Genomic DNA, 18,320 nt, shown 5'->3' on the forward strand with positions numbered 1-18,320 from the left:
TCCTGATCATAGACCAGACGCATTTTGGGACTGTAACAAAACAGTCAGCTGGCCGGCCAATTGTCTGTAGGCCTGTAGGAGACCCTGGGCCGGACTCTGTCACTAAGCTCGGTGTCCCCAGGGAAGTGGACAGCTTTCTGAGTGAGATCTTCCTGCAAGAGGCAGCGCACTGGACGAGGAGTCGAGGCTCCAGGGACAGAAGGCTGGCAGCCTCACCCTGTAGAGACTGGGAGTCGCTGGAACAGAGCACACACAATCACACAGATGAACACGCATGAAGACCAAAGGCTTCTAGGTGTCCTCGGGGTAACAGTGGGCTACAAAAAGTACGTATTGGAAGGTCCTATGTCTATAGCTCCAAATGCCTCGCAAATGCTCACAAGTACACACAGCACAGGTCATGACCGCAACAGTCAGAGATGAGAGGACCAAGAAGGACTGGGGGACACAGGCTGCAAACTCTTAGGAGGTAAAGCTTACCTTCCTCTGCCTCCAAAGGCTGCCCCGCCATCTGCGGGCCCAGCCCCGCCTCTTCGGCGCTCACGCCGTGCGGCGGCCCCAGCTCCAGCATGGCTCCGGGGTTGGCGGCCACAGCCTCGGCGCTGGGCTGCAGTGCCTCGCTCTCGATCTCCACCTGCATCGGGGTAGACACGTGCATGCCCTGCTGGTCCACAGTGCTGTCGTCCATGGAGGAGGCCTGCTGATGCTGCTGGAGTTGCTGGGCGAGCTCGTATCTTCAAAAGGAACCAAGAATAGTCCACAGCGTCAGGTGTGGTCGAAAACCAGGGGCATGGGCTACTACTGCCCAAGCTATAGTTTACTCACTAAATTTACTTTATCTCATTTTGAAGTCATGATGGCAATCCAGTTCAAAGTTAAATACTATTAATAATTCTGAAAGAAAAATCATGTCCCCTTATTCTTAAACACTTTCACAGATTATATGGACTTGAAGGCAACAAGAAATTTTTTAAAGCTTAAAAAAATTCAAGAGAGGCCACATGTTTCAAAGTAAAACCCTTCCAACCCAAATGGCGCAATGAGCCCAAGAGCTGGGAAAAAGACCCGCGTGAAACGAGGTGGGGCTCTGCCAGACTGCTTCCAGCACTATGCACATGTGTGGGAGGCACGGGGAGTCCCGGGACCTGCCAGGCCGTGCTCGGCCCAGTGACCGGGTCCACGGGCTACAGCATCTGGACGGCGGGGCATGTGGCCAAGTTCATTTTCTATAGGAGCCTTATTCCTGTTAATATCACTTTTCCATATACGAATACACCCAGCATATTTTCATCAAGGCCAACAACTTTTCTTTCAAAGAGAAAAATGAACAATGAATTCAGTGAGTGAATCAAAAACCTGAAGGAAAAAGAAAACAAAACCCAGCTCAAATACAGATCTGATGTGGTCAGAAATGAATTTCTGCAAGGACTCCATCTAGAGACAAGATAGCCCTCTGCTCAAGCAAAAATCTAAGTCAGCGGCAATGACAGATGGTGTGATAGCTAACATATGTTCCCTTGATCGACAACCTAGAATAATTACCATGCAGGTAACACTGATGATATGCCTAGAAGTCACGGAGTCAACCACGACTTTCTTTTTTACAATCTTCATTTCATAATTACCATAGACACTCTCTATCTAGCATTTTATCTACTACTGATGATCAGTTTAAGACAGTTTACAAAGCATTTAGTGCAACACAGACTACTTCAATATCATATTAAAAATAAAAATGTTATGCTTTAGTCTATGGCTCTTAATACATCCTTAAACATGGATATAGAAGCTTCCTTAGATCAAGCTAGAAGTAATAATACAGGAAAACAAAGTCAACTATTTCCTAAAAACACTCTCACCAAAGTCGTGTAACTACCCAGATGGCTAGAAGGCGGCCGGCAGAGCCGCACCTACCTGTGGGTTTTCATGTGCTTCTTGCAGTTGAGCGACGTCTTGAACGTCTTCTGACAGTAGGGGCACATGTAGGGGCGGAGGTCATTGTGGATGCCCATGTGTCGCCGTAGGCTCCCCCCAGTCGTGAAAGCGCCGTTACAGATCAGACACTTGAAAGACTTCAGGCCTGTGTGCGTTCGCACGTGCGCTTTGAGCACTCCTGCAGAGACAAAGCCTCTTCCACACTGAGAACACTTAAAGGGCTTTTCACCTGTATGGGACCTAAAAAGAATAAAAACAGTAACGCATGAGCACCTTATGCTTTCACGGCGCCTTATACTTTAGAATGCACTCTCGTAACTATCACACTTGATCGCCCCCCACTTTCCTGATTCCAATGGGACCCCTGAGATTCTATGTCCAGGGGCCCATCTAAAGTCCTGGGGCTTGTACACGCCTGACACAAAACCAGACCCCACGTCCCCATCCACGTTCCATCCTCTCCTCATGACCCCTCACTGTTTCTCTTGTGACCAGGTTTCTACTTCCTTTTCACTGTTGCTAGTGACAATAATTAACCTAAACTCTGATGAACACACCTGTGAAAGAATATTAACCCTAAAGAAACAAACCAGTACTTCTCTGACAAGTCCTAGAAATTGCAAAAACTGAAAAATAAAATAGTGTAAATAAAAATCAGGAGCCATTTGTGGGTAAAATATTTTGGTCAAGACACTAACGGGTGAAAATATGGGTGTGTGTCTTAGTTGCACAGTCACATCCAGCTCTTTGCAACTCCATGGACTGCAGCCCACCAGGCTCCTCTGTCCACGCAATTCCCCAGGCAAGAGTACTGGAGTGGGTAGAATACCAATGATCAATCAACATTCGGGGGTCAGAAGTGGCATTTTAAACAACAAGAGTTAACACTACCACTCTTAGTATTTATACAAGTCACCAGGTCACTAAATCACTTTCCATCTCTGAGTCTGTCACATTACCTGATGTGTTGTTTAAGATGGCAAGACTTTTTATAGGCACGATGACAGTAAAAACACTTGTATGGTCTATCTGCTTCATTTACAAAATTGTTATTAAAATAACTTTGAAATAACTGGTTCCTTGGAATGGGCTGGATAAGACCTACAAAGCAAAGGAAAATCAGGAATAATTCACTGTCAATGTACCAAAAAAAGCTAAATGTCAAAAGGTGCCTGCTTTACCCAGAAGATAAGAATCCTGAGAAGCTAGATTCCAATATAACAACTAAATGCTATTTTCATTGTTAGGAACTGGCTATTGAAAGAACACCTATCAGGAAACACAAAGCTAATGTAAGACAGATTTTTTTTTTTTCCAACATAAAGGAATATCTATATCACCACAGTTACTTCTCTTGGTTCTAGAGCCAGTTTCTCACGGATTTCTACATTTACTTTCTATGTAAGCATCTGCTGGCATCAAATTTCTACAACTACATCAACATGTCGGACAGTCCGAGTCCTTGGACTCGTGTTTGTTCGGTATGAAGACTATAACCTAGGTACTACAACAAACTCAAGACAGAAATAATTCCAGTATCATTTTTGTGTTCTAAAAAAGTCAGGGTGTTCATAGGAATTCTATTAAAGGAGTATCTGCAAACAGCAAAATGACAATCTTAAATACTTCAGGTTTTACATACTTTCAAGAAATAAAGAATTCCCTTAGGCTGACCGTGTGATAAGTATGTCTTCATCAAGCAATAATTTATGCAATTCAGGATAAAAATACACTGAACTCTCTGAATTAATATCTGCCTGGAACAACAAGGGGAAGACACATGCAGTCAGCACTAGCTGGGCTGTGCCTCCTCCGTCCAAGAACAGGCCCCACTACACTCCCTGCCCCTCAGCTGCCTTGCACTTCCATGCGAGGGTCACCAGCAGGCTCCTCAAGCACACTGCTCTCTGGACAGCCCCTGATGGTGCAGGTTACAGCGCAACCCTGTGCCCTAAAACCTACTCCTTCCTCCCGGCTCGCCCAGTGCGCGTAGCCCATCCTCCTAGTCGTGCGGGGGCCAGGATGTGAACATCTCTGAGCCGCTTGTTAGGTCTGCCCATTTGCCAGTCCTGGAGATCACATTGGTGAAGATTAAACACGTACGTGAACCTGGTCTGTTGCGCTGTTTGGTTTTATGAGCTGCCAAAACTGCATAACAGCATCAAAGTATTCTAACCTACCACAGATCAGTGTCTGTACGCTAAACAACTAAACACCCCAGGAATGACAGTTCCTAGGAAGCTTGGTAGAAATCATACATAAAGTCATTGTAGACTGGTATCTGGGGGAGAATGCTCTTAAACTTGTCTTTCAGGGCTTTCCATTTCTTCTAGAGTCAATTCTGCTAAATATACCACTCTAGACAAAAATACATTTCATCTGTATTTTCAAATGTATTAGCAAAAAGTTGCAGAGTACCTGCAAAGTGTTGATCTCATCTGCACCTGTGCTTTTAGACTGAGTCTCATTCCTAATGCTACAGGCATTTTCTCAGTCTTCAGTTTACCAGAGACATGTCACGTTATCTATCTGTTTATTCTCTAAAAGTTGTAAAATTATGTTCACTAGAATTTCATCTTGTCTTCAATTTTTATACTTATTAATTCCTTTTTGTTACTTTTCATTTTTCTACTTTTTTGAGTTATATATTTATTTTCATTCTTCTTTAATAAGAAACACTTCTTAAAACTCTTAATTTCTCTGGTAACAGCTTTGGCCCATTCAACCTGCTTATAAAATGTTTGTAATTGCAGTTTTGAGTCTTTCTTTTCCATATAATGAAAATTTAGATAGTTATTTTCTATTATGTTTTCATTGAACTATAATAAAGGATTGTTTCCTTTACAGTTTCTATTTTTGAAAACCTGAAATTTCTTTATACCCCAGAATGTGACCAACTTCTACCTCATGCATATTTAAAAGAGCATGTACTTTGGAGTAAACAGTTTTAAAGGTATTAAATCACCCTTTTTATATGTGTGCTTCAAATCCTCTTCAGTCTTGCTGTCTAAATTGATCTAATTGAAGACCTCTCACTACGGTGCAGAATTTGAATATTTCTCCTTTCTTCTGTTTTTGGTTTATATATTTTGATGCTCTGCACCTAAATACATAAAAGCTCATGACTGTTGATCATCTTATCAGTGGACTACCACTGACATTAATCCACAGTATCTCTCTTTATATCATTTAAGCTTTATTTATACCAAATCATATTTTGTTTGATACTAATTTTGTCCACAGACTAGCATATCTAAGATGATGAAATGCAGGAACTGCATAAAAACGTAAATTCTTGCACAGAATTTAATGAATTTAACTTTGCTCTAAGACCTACATTTTTCCAAAAATTCTCATAAGCAGTGTCTTTTTAGTTAACAAAATCATAATTTTCCTTCATTATAACATCAAGCCTAAAAAGAATTTAAAAGCTGGCAGACTGTTGTTTTAATCAGAAGGTGAGAGCCCCCCAGCGGATGATCTGTGATGCAGACGACACAGCACTCCGGGTGCCCCACATGACAGGTCCCCGAGGAACAGTCCTCCTCAGTGAGGACTTGGATGCCAACACCCTCACTCACACACCACTTCCTCTCGCCAGGAACACAATCTGAGCAGCAGATTAAGGGACAGACAGAACTAGGATTTTAATTTCTCTGTGGGACATACTGGCCCACAGAGCAAAACAATTCACAGTAACTCCCCCCGCTCCATGTGTACAGCTATCTGTGCAGACCACAACACTGCCCCACCTTGCAAGGTACCCAAGGAGGGGAGTCTTACCTACGTCTGTTATGAGAATCGGTTCCTGCAAAGGAATGTCAGGGACTGGGACGTTCGCCTTGCCCACGCGAACCTTGGCAGGTTTACGCTGGTGCCTCATCTTTCTCAACTCCGTGTGTTTAAAGTGAGAGGCGACATGAGTCTTCCTGTGGCCTGAGGTTCGGAACTTCTTGTCACAGTGAGGACAAGCAAAAGGTCTGACTCCTAAACAATTGACAGTGGAATTATTCCAGAGACACACATTTAGGGCCAGCATAAAAATCTAGTATTGCAATATTGATTTGAATGCTCAATCTGTCGCTTCATGTCATATATATGTATTATTTCATGGATATGATCCGTTATTTCCCTTGTCTGCATACAGTGCACTTCATAGATGTGAAGGCACGTAATAAGCGCGTTTTTTGTGAACAGAGCATTTACCACTTCCAGGAGAAAGCCTAAAACGGTAAAGTGGGTGCTCCAGCAACCAGGCGTCCTTGAGACACCAGGCTGCGTAAGGGCCTCCCCTCACGGTCACCGCCTGTAACTGGGAGAACAGCACGGCCCCAGGCCTGTGGGCAGCACCCACACGCTCAGGTCTCCACTGCACTCAGCCGGGCCAGCGCTGGGTAAACCGGCAGCAAGCGCTGGTGTTGCAGGAGCACGCTCCTGGTCTGCGTCAGAACCCGCTGCCCCCAGCGGCTCCCTCCTCACCCCCCCTGCTGCTGCCCTCACCCCTAAGAGGGCGCGACATGCTCCCTCTTTCGACCGCGGGCTCCACGAGGACTGCTCGTGCGGATGCGGTTCAGCCTACAGAAGGTCACGCGGCCTCGTGACACCCACGCGCACGAGCCCCCCCGCGCCCCGCCGTCCCGCGCACCTGTGTGCAGGCGGATGTGCACCTTGAGGCTCCCCGAGGTGGAGAAGCTCTTCATGCAGTACTGGCACTTGAAGGCCTTGATGCCCGTGTGCGTTTTGATGTGGGCGGTCAGCGTGCTCTTCACGGCGAAGGCCCGGAAGCACTGGGGGCACTTGAAGGGCTTCTCGTGGGTGTGGATGCGGATGTGGCGCACCAGATCGCTGGGCTTGCGGAACTCCTTGGCGCAGCAGGGGCACACGTGCCAGCGCACGCCGTTCTCCTCGCGGATCGACCCTGGGGGGCGAGATGGGCCCAGCCCGGCTCAGCACCGAGCGGAGCCAGGCGCAGACACCCTGCGGCGGCCGGGGGCACTCAGACCGCACGCCACACCTGTGTGCTTTCTGCCACGGCAGAGGGCGTGTGTGATCAACTGTGGGGAAGGCTTAAATCTCCGTAATAACTGAAATGAAAGACGACTGTGACTGAATTCTGCAGACAATCCTAAGAGGCTCAGGAAGACACAAACCACTGGCTGAGAGAGAGGAACTCTAAGGAGACAGGTGTAGGGCATAAATCAAGAATGAGCAGTATAGACTCATCTGCTGGAAATGCAAAGAACAGCAGATCTCATCCAACTACTACAAAATTAACTCAAGGAACAAGAGGAGAAGGAGCGAAGTATAGTAAGTCTTGTCTGAGCCGATCTGTTATCACTATTAAAAAATACAAAAAAAAATAATAAAAATATAAATAAAATGATTAGGAAATGGTAAGTTCTCATGCTATAGAAAGGAACTAGACAGTTAAAACAAAGAAATACTATATTTAAATGAGTTCATGATTCATGAACAAATATAGAAAATTCTTCAAATATAAAAAAACTCTAAACACTTTTATTCAACCTTGAACCAGGCTTAAAACTATTTCCACCAGAAGAAAAATCACAAGTAGAATTTGTGGAAATATAATAGGTAAAATAATATCTAAACTGGCAAATTTCTAATTTGACAGAATCACCTTTTAAAATTTTAATTAGATTTATTCATCAGAAATTAAACATGCCTACGATAAGAATCCACTTGAAATCAAAAAGGCCATGTTGAGGAAATTCATCAGAAAATTTTCACTGTTTATTGAACTGTGTCTGTACAGACATTATTTTATTAGGGGAAGAGAAAAAGTTGTTTCCTTCTCTTTGATAACAATAAATACAAGGAATTTTCTTTATGGGCAAGTGAATTTGCAAAAAGAGAAAATGTATATTCCTGAAAATAATGCTCTTTGCAGGAATAAGTAACATAGGAAAGGAGGTTAAGTAAAAGAATCCAAAATAATATTTTTTCTGAAAACAAGAACGTATACAAACCATGGGGGGGGGGCGGTGCGGGGGGCGGGGGGAAGAGCAGGAAACAAGGGAAACTTTTTTTTAATGAGAGAAAGATAGTTATTCTATGGTGATATTTCTCATATTGAGAAAGTCTAAAACTTAAGATTGCTTAAACTAATTAGACAAAAACTATTTTAGAAAAGTACAATAATTACCTAAATGTGTTACCATGACAAATCAGAAAAGCAAAGTACAAAAAGGAAGTCTCTGTTCGCTAAAGTCTGGAAATCACCTCCCTCGACCAGATTTTTTTTCAAGCAAAAATGAAAATATATCTTTAATTACGTAAGATGACACACAACTGTCACCAGGTTCTGATTATTTCTGGGAATAAAGTGGAACAGAGACACAGACTGGCAGCTGGAGCCGGAGCCTGACGCACTCCAAATGCGCCCTGCAAGTATTTTGCTTGGCCCAGGCAGTGTTAGAAAGAGAAAACTGAATCCAGATTTCTGACCCTGTGACAAAATGTAAGATCCGGAAAACCAGTTCTTCATTCCCACATGGCAATCCTTCCTGGAGTTGGGCAATAGCTTTTCTCTTCAAACACATCAATAAATTTTAAGAGGAAAAAACATATATAGTCATCCTCAAGATGAAAAGGGATTTACTAAAATTCAACATCTAGCTTTTAAGTTTATAAAAAACTGCCTAAAAACAGGAGGAGGTGAATAAAATCTATCAATAAAATGTTTGACTTATTAGGAAAATACTGAAAGCAGTCCTACTAAATAAGGTCAGGAAAAAGTTCACTATCACACTGCCATAAATTTCTCATGTTTGACAGATGCTAGCCAATGTAACTAGGTAAGATACAAAAACACACAGTATACAGGAAAAGGTAAAATTATTGTTTACAAATGATATGGCTATACACCTAAAAAACTAAAACTCAGAAAAAGGCCCACACTTTAATCTATGGAAATCAACATCCTTCCTACCTACAATCAAAATGCAGAAGAAAATTTTAAACTCCTACTAAAACATGGAAGAAAAAAAAAGAAGATCTAAGTAAGTGGAAATGCATACCCTATTCCTTTTTAATTTTTTTTTTTACTGAATGATTCTTTCAATTATATAGTGCTTTACAATTTTCAAAAGTTTCACACACACGATTCCATATAATCCCACACTAACCCTATTCTTTGGTATAAAGACAGAAAGTTACAAAAGCATCAGTTCTCTCTAATTAAGTCACTTACATACAAATACCAGGGTTTCCCAGGTGGTGCTAGAGGTAAAGAACCTGCCTGCCGATGAGGAGACGCAAGAGAAGTGGGCTCCATCCCTGGGTTGGGAAGACCGCCCAGAGGAGGGCATGGCGACCCACTCCAGTGCTCTTGCCTGGAGAATCCCATGGACCGAGGGGCCTGGTGGGCTATGGTCCATAGGGTCTCAAAGAGTCGGACACAACTAACACGACTTAGCACAGCACATACAAATACCAACAGGAGTTTTTCCGAACTAGTTCTGGAAGTTTAGTAGATGTTTTTAAAGTGCATATGAAAAAATAAATATGAGAAAATAGTAAAAAAAAAAAAAAAACTTTAATTAAAACAAGTGAAGTGAGAAAGGACCAGGTGTCCTAGTTATAAAACACACAATAAAGCTAAAACCATTTGGTATTACAACACATGAAAAAAAAGATCACTGGAATAAAGCCCAGAAAAGACCCACACAGGCTTGAGAGTGTAATGTATGATGGTGGTGGCACCGCATCTCAGCAGGGAAAACAGGACTGAATAAATGGTGTTTGGGTGGCTGGGTGCCCGTCAACAACAAAAAATAAAACAGTCGAAGATTTGGCTTAAAATACAAAAGTACACAGGTGGTAGATGGACATATGGTGGTGACCATTTCATAATGTTAAAAAAAAAAAAAAAGAAAATCAAAGTGTGAAAGTGTTAGGTAAAAGGCATTTTTTCCATAATGTCAGTGTTAAAGTCTAAGTGTTAACACAAGTCCCAAAGTCATAAAACACTGATAAATTTGGCTATATAAACATAAAACCTATCTCTCCCTTCTGCTATATGAAAACAAAAAATACTTCTCCCTTTTAACTCAAATGCCAAGCAAATCAGAGAAGAACCCACGCTACAGAGAACACTGTTGCGGCATCTTGCACATAAGACACTAGGAGGCAAAAGAGTGAAAACCGCACACGCAGCATGGCACACCTCACTAAAAACGGTATCACAGAATACACACCACCGTGCCTGTGCCTGCTGGGAGACACACGCAGCATGGCACACCTCACTAAAAGCAGCATCACAGAATACACACCACCGTGCCTGTGCCTGCTGGGAGACACACGCAGCATGGCACACCTCACTAAAACGGTATCACAGAATACACACCACCGTGCCTGTGCCTGCTGGGAGACACACGCAGCATGGCACACCTCACTAAAAGCAGCATCACAGAATACACACCACCGTGCCTGTGCCTGCTGGGAGACACACGCAGCATGGCACACCTCACTAAAACGGTATCACAGAATACACACCACCGTGCCTGTGCCTGCTGGGAGACACACGCAGCATGGCACACCTCACTAAAACGGCATCACAGAATACACAGCACACGCAGCATGGCACACCCCACTAAAAACGGCATCACAGAATACACACCACCGTGCCTGTGCCTGCTGGGAGACACACGCAGCATGGCACACCTCACTAAAACGGCATCACAGAATACACAGCACACGCAGCATGGCACACCCCACTAAAAACGGCATCACAGAATACACACCACCGTGCCTGTGCCTGCTGGGAGACACACGCAGCATGGCACACCTCACTAAAAGCAGCATCACAGAATACACACCACCGTGCCTGTGCCTGCTGGGAGACACACGCAGCATGGCACACCTCACTAAAACGGTATCACAGAATACACACCACCGTGCCTGTGCCTGCTGGGAGACACACGCAGCATGGCACACCTCACTAAAAACGGTATCACAGAATACACACCACCGTGCCTGTGCCTGCTGGGAGACACACGCAGCATGGCACACCTCACTAAAAACGGTATCACAGAATACACAGCACACGCAGCATGGCACACCTCACTAAAAACGGTATCACAGAATACACACCACCGTGCCTGTGCCTGCTGGGAGACACAAGACCTGCGAGGCCGCGGCTGGGAGGGCAGGCGGGGCACAGGGAGCCTGGCAAGGGCAGGAAGGTGCACCCACCGCCCACCTGTGTGCCTTCTGAACCGCGTGCGATGAGCAGTTCTGCCTACTCTCAGAAAAACTTAGAAACACGTGTATTTATTACACACTTACTATGTGTCATGCACTACTCGATTCTCTTTTATTTATCCCATCACTGCCCCTTTTTCAGATGAGAAAGTTGAAAGGTTAACTGACTTTATTAAAACTTCATGATGAAGATGGTTGGATGGCCTCACCGACTCAATGGACATGAGCTTAAGCAAACTCTGGGAGATGGTGAAGGACAAGCAAGCCTGGCGTGCTGCAGGCCACGGGGTCGCAAAGAGTCGGACACAACTTAGCGACTGCACAACAAGCAGCAGTGATTTACACGCCACAAGGTTTATGATAAATATGAAAGTATTTGTTAAATATTCAACTCCTACAAAAAACACTTCTTAAAACAACAAAGCAAAGAAAATATTCATTTTCACAAGACTGAGTAAATCAGAGTGATGGCTTTAGATTCCTATATATGTTCAACTTGGAAATGTAATTAAAGTTAATTATCAGCTGTTAAGAAAATGTTATGACTTATGACACAAGAATAGTTTGCTCAGGGTCTTCTTAGGGTACCAGATGGTATCAACTACCCCTGAAGAAGTGTTTTTGTTTTCAGAAATGATCATTACATTAAAAGTATACTGGTTCCTATAAAAGGAGGGACTCCTTTTAATCAAAAGGAGTGTCTGTATATAGAAACATGCCCCCAGTGATATTATCATCACAACATCAGAGATGATTAAAACAAAAAAAGCTTGTTCCAACCTATAGTAAGGATCACGTTTAACCTAAAATTTACTAGAACTACATAAACTTGCTCAGTACTCTAAATATTTATTCAAATATTTCAAAAATTAAAATTTACATAATCTTTATAGACTCAGTAAGCACAACATTGCATATTAAAATAAGGTACAATAGGGTTAACTGCAGTTTCATTTTGAAATCTCCATCTGATGCTCAGTGCAGAAGAGAAAGCCGTTTCTAACCCTAAAGACGGAGGACAACCCGGGATGAAGTTTCCCCTTCAGCACCTTCCGGAGGCCAGTCTGGCCTGCCCTCAGCCACGTCTGGGCACCTCCGTATGTTCAGCACAGCAAGTGCTGTAACTTGTATGAACGTTTCACAGGGACTGTTGGGTTTTCATCAGTTTATCAGGTGTACGAGACGGAGATGTCCAAGAACACACGGCTAATGTGGGACCTCCAAGGCCACCACACAGCTGACAAAAATGTGTGGAAATGGCCCTTATTTCCTTCTTGCCTCACCAGATCCCAGGAAACCCCAGACAATAAACTGCTTGGGTTCCATCATCCTGTTTTCACATGGGGAGGAAGGGTCAGATCAAAAGAAGAGGGAGAAGAACGAGAGTAGGGCCAAGATGTTTTGTGGGCTGAGAATCAAAGACTTCACAACCACACATTGGCAATGAGAAAATGCGTTCTCAGAAAGAAGTGTTAACACAGATGACAGGGTTAGTCCACACCTCCCAAGAACAGTTACTGCATTAAGCAAACATTTTTACAGGAACACTGCTCCCAAAAGGCAGGGATCTATCTTATCCATGAAAGACACAGTAAGGCCTGCTCCTGCATGGTGAGCCAAACTGAGCCCCGAGGGACTGCGGAAACGCACAGCACGCATTCCAGCTGCACACGAGTGACCCAGGGGACCATGCGTCCTGCTTGTCTTCAGGACTGAGAGAGGAAGACCCCTGCTCCTACGAGGCGGCGATGTGAGCTGGCCTCCAACAACCGCCCGAGTCCCCCAGAGAACGAGAGAGGAGGGCAAGGAAGGAGATCTGTGTGACGCAGCCATGTCTATGGGACGCACACCACTCAGCAGACGCGAGGATGCTGAGGGGACAGCAGGAACCCAGCTTCCCCACAGCATGCGCTTGCATCCAGACGCCCAGAGGGGAGGCAGAGATGCAGGTGGGGCGGGCTTCCAAAGGCTGGGAGCCGGGGAGCAGACAGCGCCGCTGGGAAGGGGCCGAGGGTGGGGCGGGGGGGCTTCAGGAGCTTCAGGCGGGGGGCTCTGGGGGACGACAGAGCAGAGCCTGGCATGAAGGGCTGGCAGGAAGGAGGGCTCAAGCACGGGACGTCAGCCACCCGCGGAAAAGGGGCAAGTTCAACAAAGCTCACCACAAACAAACACTATTGGGCAGAGAAGAAAGGAGTCTTCAACAACACATCCCCCCTCAGAAGGAAAAAGGAGGACACGACTCTTAAATAGCAACTGACCACTCAAATGTCGGAACCTTAGCACGTGCTAAAATTACCTGGTAGAAACGGTGATTTCTTCTTTATAATCTTTTTCTCCTTTTTATCCAGCTTCTCTGGGCTTTCCTGCTCTTTCTCTTGCTCTGTGTCTGTAGGGTCAGCTGGCTCGCTTGAAATGCTCGTAGCGTCTGGGGTCTGGCCCTGAGCTGCCGCGGCCTTGGTGTGGCTGGGGTCGCTCGGATGCGCTGCAACTGGAATTGAAGACAGCCCACTGTTTTCTAAGGCTTGCTGAGACAGAACAGAACTAGGAGGTTAGGAGGGGTGACGCCCACACCTGCCCACCAAAGTCAATCACAAAGACACAAGCAAGCCTGACCTGCGGAAATCTGACTCGACCCCACCAGGAGGAAAGCCTCCATCGCCAAGCAGTCCTCTATTAACATAAGCGAAACATCCAGATCTGGAGGTAGAAATGTCCCTTTGGAAATCTGACATCTCAGCTCTACCCAAAAGCTGGCATGGCAAAAGCTGGCATTTGCGTTTCAAAATTAAAGGGAATTAAAATTAACTACAGTGCCTGGTAGAACTATTGTATCAGACAACCCTGGTTGTCTATAGCACGTCTGGGAATCGCGGTAAGAGACGAGAGGGGCTTCGCCCTCAGGACACCAGCTGTCACAAGGTCCTGACAACCTGACTCTTCACTCCCTAGCCAACTTGTCACCACGAAGGTGGAGCACACAGGTCAGCGTTTACCATCAACAAGTAAACAGAGGGAGGGGAGCGAGGGGGAAGGCCGCGGCCGTGGAGCGGGCCTGGGGGAGGAGAATTGAGAGAGGCATCTGTGCACCCTCCTTCGCCAGCCCCACACGAGCAGAGATGCTCACACACGGTCAGGACCCGTGGTGCTGTCTCCAAGGGGCTCAAGCAAGAATCAAATAGTCCTCACCCTCTGTCACCAAGGACAGATATAAGAAAGCCCTGAAAAGCCTGTTCTTTTCCAGAAAACTCACTTACAGACAAAAAAGTTAGGTTTCTAAAACTTTTTGTTTATAGATTAATAAATCATTTCAAAATCTGCATTGTCCATAAGTAATCAAATAAGCAAGCTTTGTTTCAATATAATCGTTTCAGTTAGGACACATTTCTCGTGAAGATGCCTTTACTCCGACAAGCCCTGAATACTGACTTCCCAGCGGTGACCCCGGCCCTGACGGACACGATGGCGGGGGCAGCGTGGCTCACCTGCAGGATGTCCTGGTTGATGCCCACGGTGATGCTCAGCTGCTGGGCGGCCTGGGGCGGCTGGCTGGCCTCCACCGGCCCCGGCTCTGACAGCTCCAGCAACTGCTGGATGACGTCGGTCACCACCTGCGAGCTCTGCTGACCGGGAGCTGACGGGACCTGGGCGTCCGTCTGCTGGAGAGGTAAAGTCTGAAAAAGCGTGGCCTAAAACACACCGACATTCATTAAGAATGGTAAACAAGTATACTAATTCGTACAGCAATTTAAGAAAAAAAAAGAAACCAGCATTATTTTGTTATGAGCAAGAAAATCTAACAATATCCCAAATATGCCTCACTGACTTTTTAAGTTAGACCAAAACTGGCTCTTAAAAAAACGTATTCAATGAATTTTTCTGTCACTCTTTTAAAGTCTTTTACATGGTAGTAGAGATTATTACTTCAAGGTGAGGGATTAAGCACACAAACCGCATCCCCCCGTCGGTCACTAAAATGAGGAGTAAAAACGTTACCAAATAGACAAAATAAGAAAGAAATCACTGTGGTCTAAAAATTTTTTTGATTCCTGAAAACTAGGGGCAGTGGAGCAATAATAGCTCTGTAAAGCCAGAGCCAAGAGTATGGAAGCGGAGAGCTGATCTGATTCCTCAGAAACCCAGAAATCTGAAAATACACACGTAAGACAGTGGGGTCAGAGAACCCGCAAGACACTGTCATGGTGGACATCAGGACAAACCCCTGCATGGCATTCTCAGCGTTTTACTGAGAATGGAGATGTTTTAAATGACTTGGATTATCATTCCAGGTAATTCATTCCACCTACACGCTTGATTTGCATACTGCCAAAGGAAAAAGAAAAACAAACTCTAACATTTGCTTGATTTGTATGTTGAAAATTTTATTTAAAACTACTCAGTCCAAAATAAAATTTAAGACCTAATTACAAGACTGATTACTCTCCAGTTTTAGAACATCATTACAACACTCTCCCTGATCAAGAGTAAGCTGAGGACTCATCCCAAGCCACAAATATAGTGAGAAAGGAAAAAGCCAACACTAAATGTGAGCCCCATGCTTGGGGTCAAAATACAAACTGGGCCTGTCCTCTCCGTGGTAAGAGGCAGCTGCCGACTTGACACCAGCTACCGACTGGCCGCACTCACGAGGCACCTCTGCACTCGCGAGACTTGTCTGCTGTGGTCAGGACACCATGCTCAACACTTAGACGCCATCAAGCAGCTCGGCTGAGAGGGCAGGAGAAGCCGCAGACGGAGGCTGAGCCACTAGTCTACAGGAAGGAGCCAAGTGGGCACGCTCTGAGTCACAGCCCTTACTGCGTGTACTGGGAAATACAACTTAGTTTCCCAAAAGTGCAAGGTTTCAGGAAGAAGAATCACTGTCACATCAGACCCAGGGAAACATCACTTTAAAAAGAGAAGTGATTCTTCAGTGAGAACACAGGCATAAAGAATATTCAATAATCACCAGTTAACACTGACTGCAGGAATTACAACTTGATGTTGTACCATTATAACATCATTGTTACGTCATTATAACAATGATGACATTTGGCCTTATTTCTAACTGGTTCAGATGATAACCCATAAATCAGAATCACGTAAAATTATTTTAAAGTTTCCAAAAATTTGATTTTCTTTAATTAAGCAAACAAATAAAAGTAGGACCCATACTTCCATACAGGAAACTTTCATAGCACCTTTATGGTACTACTGACAATTCTATTCCATTTTAAAGGTCATACTTTGGATGACAGATTTTGGTAACAGAATACCTTCTATCAATCAGCTGGTCAACCTTACCGTTAAGACGTGAGCAGTCTCTGTAGCGCCTGCTGAATTCTGTGGTCCACCCATATGCATCTTGCTGATGTGAGTGTTCAAGCTACCTAAACTTTTAAATACACAACTACATTCTGTACAATTATAAGTAGGGCCATTCTTGACCTTAAAGAACAAAAAAGAAAAACAATGTTTTACAATTAATCGTTAGATTAAAATATTTACATGATGGCAAATTATAACTAACCATTCAATTAAAATGACAGAAATAATGTAACTCTTTATTACACCTTTTAAGTTAGAGAGGTCTAGAATCAATGACCTGACTCTGTAATCAGTATTTTCGGTCTGAGATTAATTGAAATTTCAGTCTTTTCTATAAATCAGAACTGGCTCGGGAGTGAAAACTCACAGTTTTCAGTTACTGTGCTCTAGTTAAAAAAAAAAGTCTGACCTGTTCTCGATTTCTTAAATGGTTAAGTGTTCAATAAAATGGTTTAAGTGTTCAACAACCAAGGCCAGACAGTTAAGACTTTTACTCTGAATCTTAAACACACAAGTCAGGAGGGCGGCCACCAGTTCCAACAGTTGCGTCTCATCAGTGGCCACATTCTAAGCCTCTGGCGGAGCAGAAAGTGGAGCGCAGGGCAGCGAGGGAGCAGGGCCGCTGGCACGGAGGCGGCGCCCAGCAGTCCTCGCCCTGCCCTCAGGGCCTGCGCCGGCCAGCTCTGAGCTGGGGGAGACGCCATCTTCCCGGCACCTCGAGAAGAGCAAGTCCACGGCTTAGCCTCACCACAGGATTAGATAACACTCCAAGCAATCTTTAGGGGTTGTTCCCAGAACACCAGAGTCAGTCCCACTACAGGCCCCGGGGGTCTCCAGCTCGGGGCAGGCGAACCTGGCCTTCCCGCAAGGCTCTCCTAAGCCGGGCAGTTCTCAGCCTCCTTCTCCTGGTGCCGTGTGTGCAGACACACAGTCACTCCTCGGCAATCCCCTTCACATGGAGGCAGCTCCGGGAGGCACTAACGCAGACCAAAAGGCACCCTTGCGAGTCTGCGTGTGCTCTTCCCAGGGTCCCTGGGCCTTTGACAGCAAACAGTCTTAAAAGCAGCTTCCCTGCATACGAGTTCTCAGTCTGCTTGTAAACTATCAGAACTATGTAAGCTTTTCTTCATTTTACTGTTACCTAAGGATTTACCAAGGGTAAAATCAAAAGATATACACTTGCTTTTAGGACTGTGGTATTTTTCATCCTCCAAAGTAAGTACATAAAATAACTGATCCATGATAAGAGTGTTTGTGTTGCTTGAATACCTCTTCATTATCTCCAACTAGACTAAGTAAGACACCCAATCACGGCGGTTAATGAGAGCGAAGACGAACCGGACGGACAGAGCTACTTCCAGAGGCTGACAGATCAGCAACAGCTGGAGACAGCGAAACACGGGAACATCGGTTTGGCTGAAATGATCAGTTAACGTACAGTATGGAGGCAAGTCCTCTGGCCAGGGCTATGCGGACAGAAAACGTGAGTGGGGCTGTACACAAGGTCAGCTGTGCCAGCACAGGAAAACCCTTCCTCCTCAGGTTCACATCGTCTTTCAGCTCCTTACACTTGGAAGCGCCCGTGTTTTGGGCTCACTAAAAGGCATGACAGAACGTTTACGTTCAGACTGATCGACCGTAACTAACAATGGTATTAGGATTATTTTCAAACGTTTACTCACCAAAGCTATAATATTGTTGGTAAAAAGACAAAAAACAGTATATTTCCATATAAGCCAAAAAGGTTCACATGTTTTATATATACACATATATATTCATGTATATGTATGTACTTGTCTAGATATATACATATATATGTATTTTGGGGAGCTTCT

At 44.7% G+C, this 18,320-nt stretch overlaps 1 protein-coding gene across 8 annotated transcripts in view; it reads right to left on the bottom strand.

Annotated features, from left to right (window-relative positions):
- Nucleotides 1-18,320, bottom strand: part of ZNF236 (zinc finger protein 236) — a 69,078-nt gene that overhangs the window by 33,010 nt on the left and 17,748 nt on the right. For all 8 annotated transcript variants that reach the window (XM_060405496.1, XM_042239251.2, XM_042239250.2 and 5 more), the window contains 8 exons: nt 16,462-16,605; nt 14,643-14,846; nt 13,457-13,685; nt 6,581-6,853; nt 5,719-5,922; nt 2,895-3,036; nt 1,915-2,175; nt 481-734 (listed from right to left, as the gene is read on the bottom strand). In XM_060405496.1, coding sequence (XP_060261479.1) covers nt 481-734; nt 1,915-2,175; nt 2,895-3,036; nt 5,719-5,922; nt 6,581-6,853; nt 13,457-13,685; nt 14,643-14,846; nt 16,462-16,605 — 1,711 coding nt within the window. The remainder of the gene's footprint in view (nt 1-480; nt 735-1,914; nt 2,176-2,894; nt 3,037-5,718; nt 5,923-6,580; nt 6,854-13,456; nt 13,686-14,642; nt 14,847-16,461; nt 16,606-18,320) is intronic.

The sequence above is a fragment of the Ovis aries genome, chromosome 23 (genome assembly GCF_016772045.2).
Source record: "Ovis aries strain OAR_USU_Benz2616 breed Rambouillet chromosome 23, ARS-UI_Ramb_v3.0, whole genome shotgun sequence".
In the NCBI taxonomy this organism is placed as follows: Eukaryota; Metazoa; Chordata; class Mammalia; order Artiodactyla; family Bovidae; genus Ovis; species Ovis aries.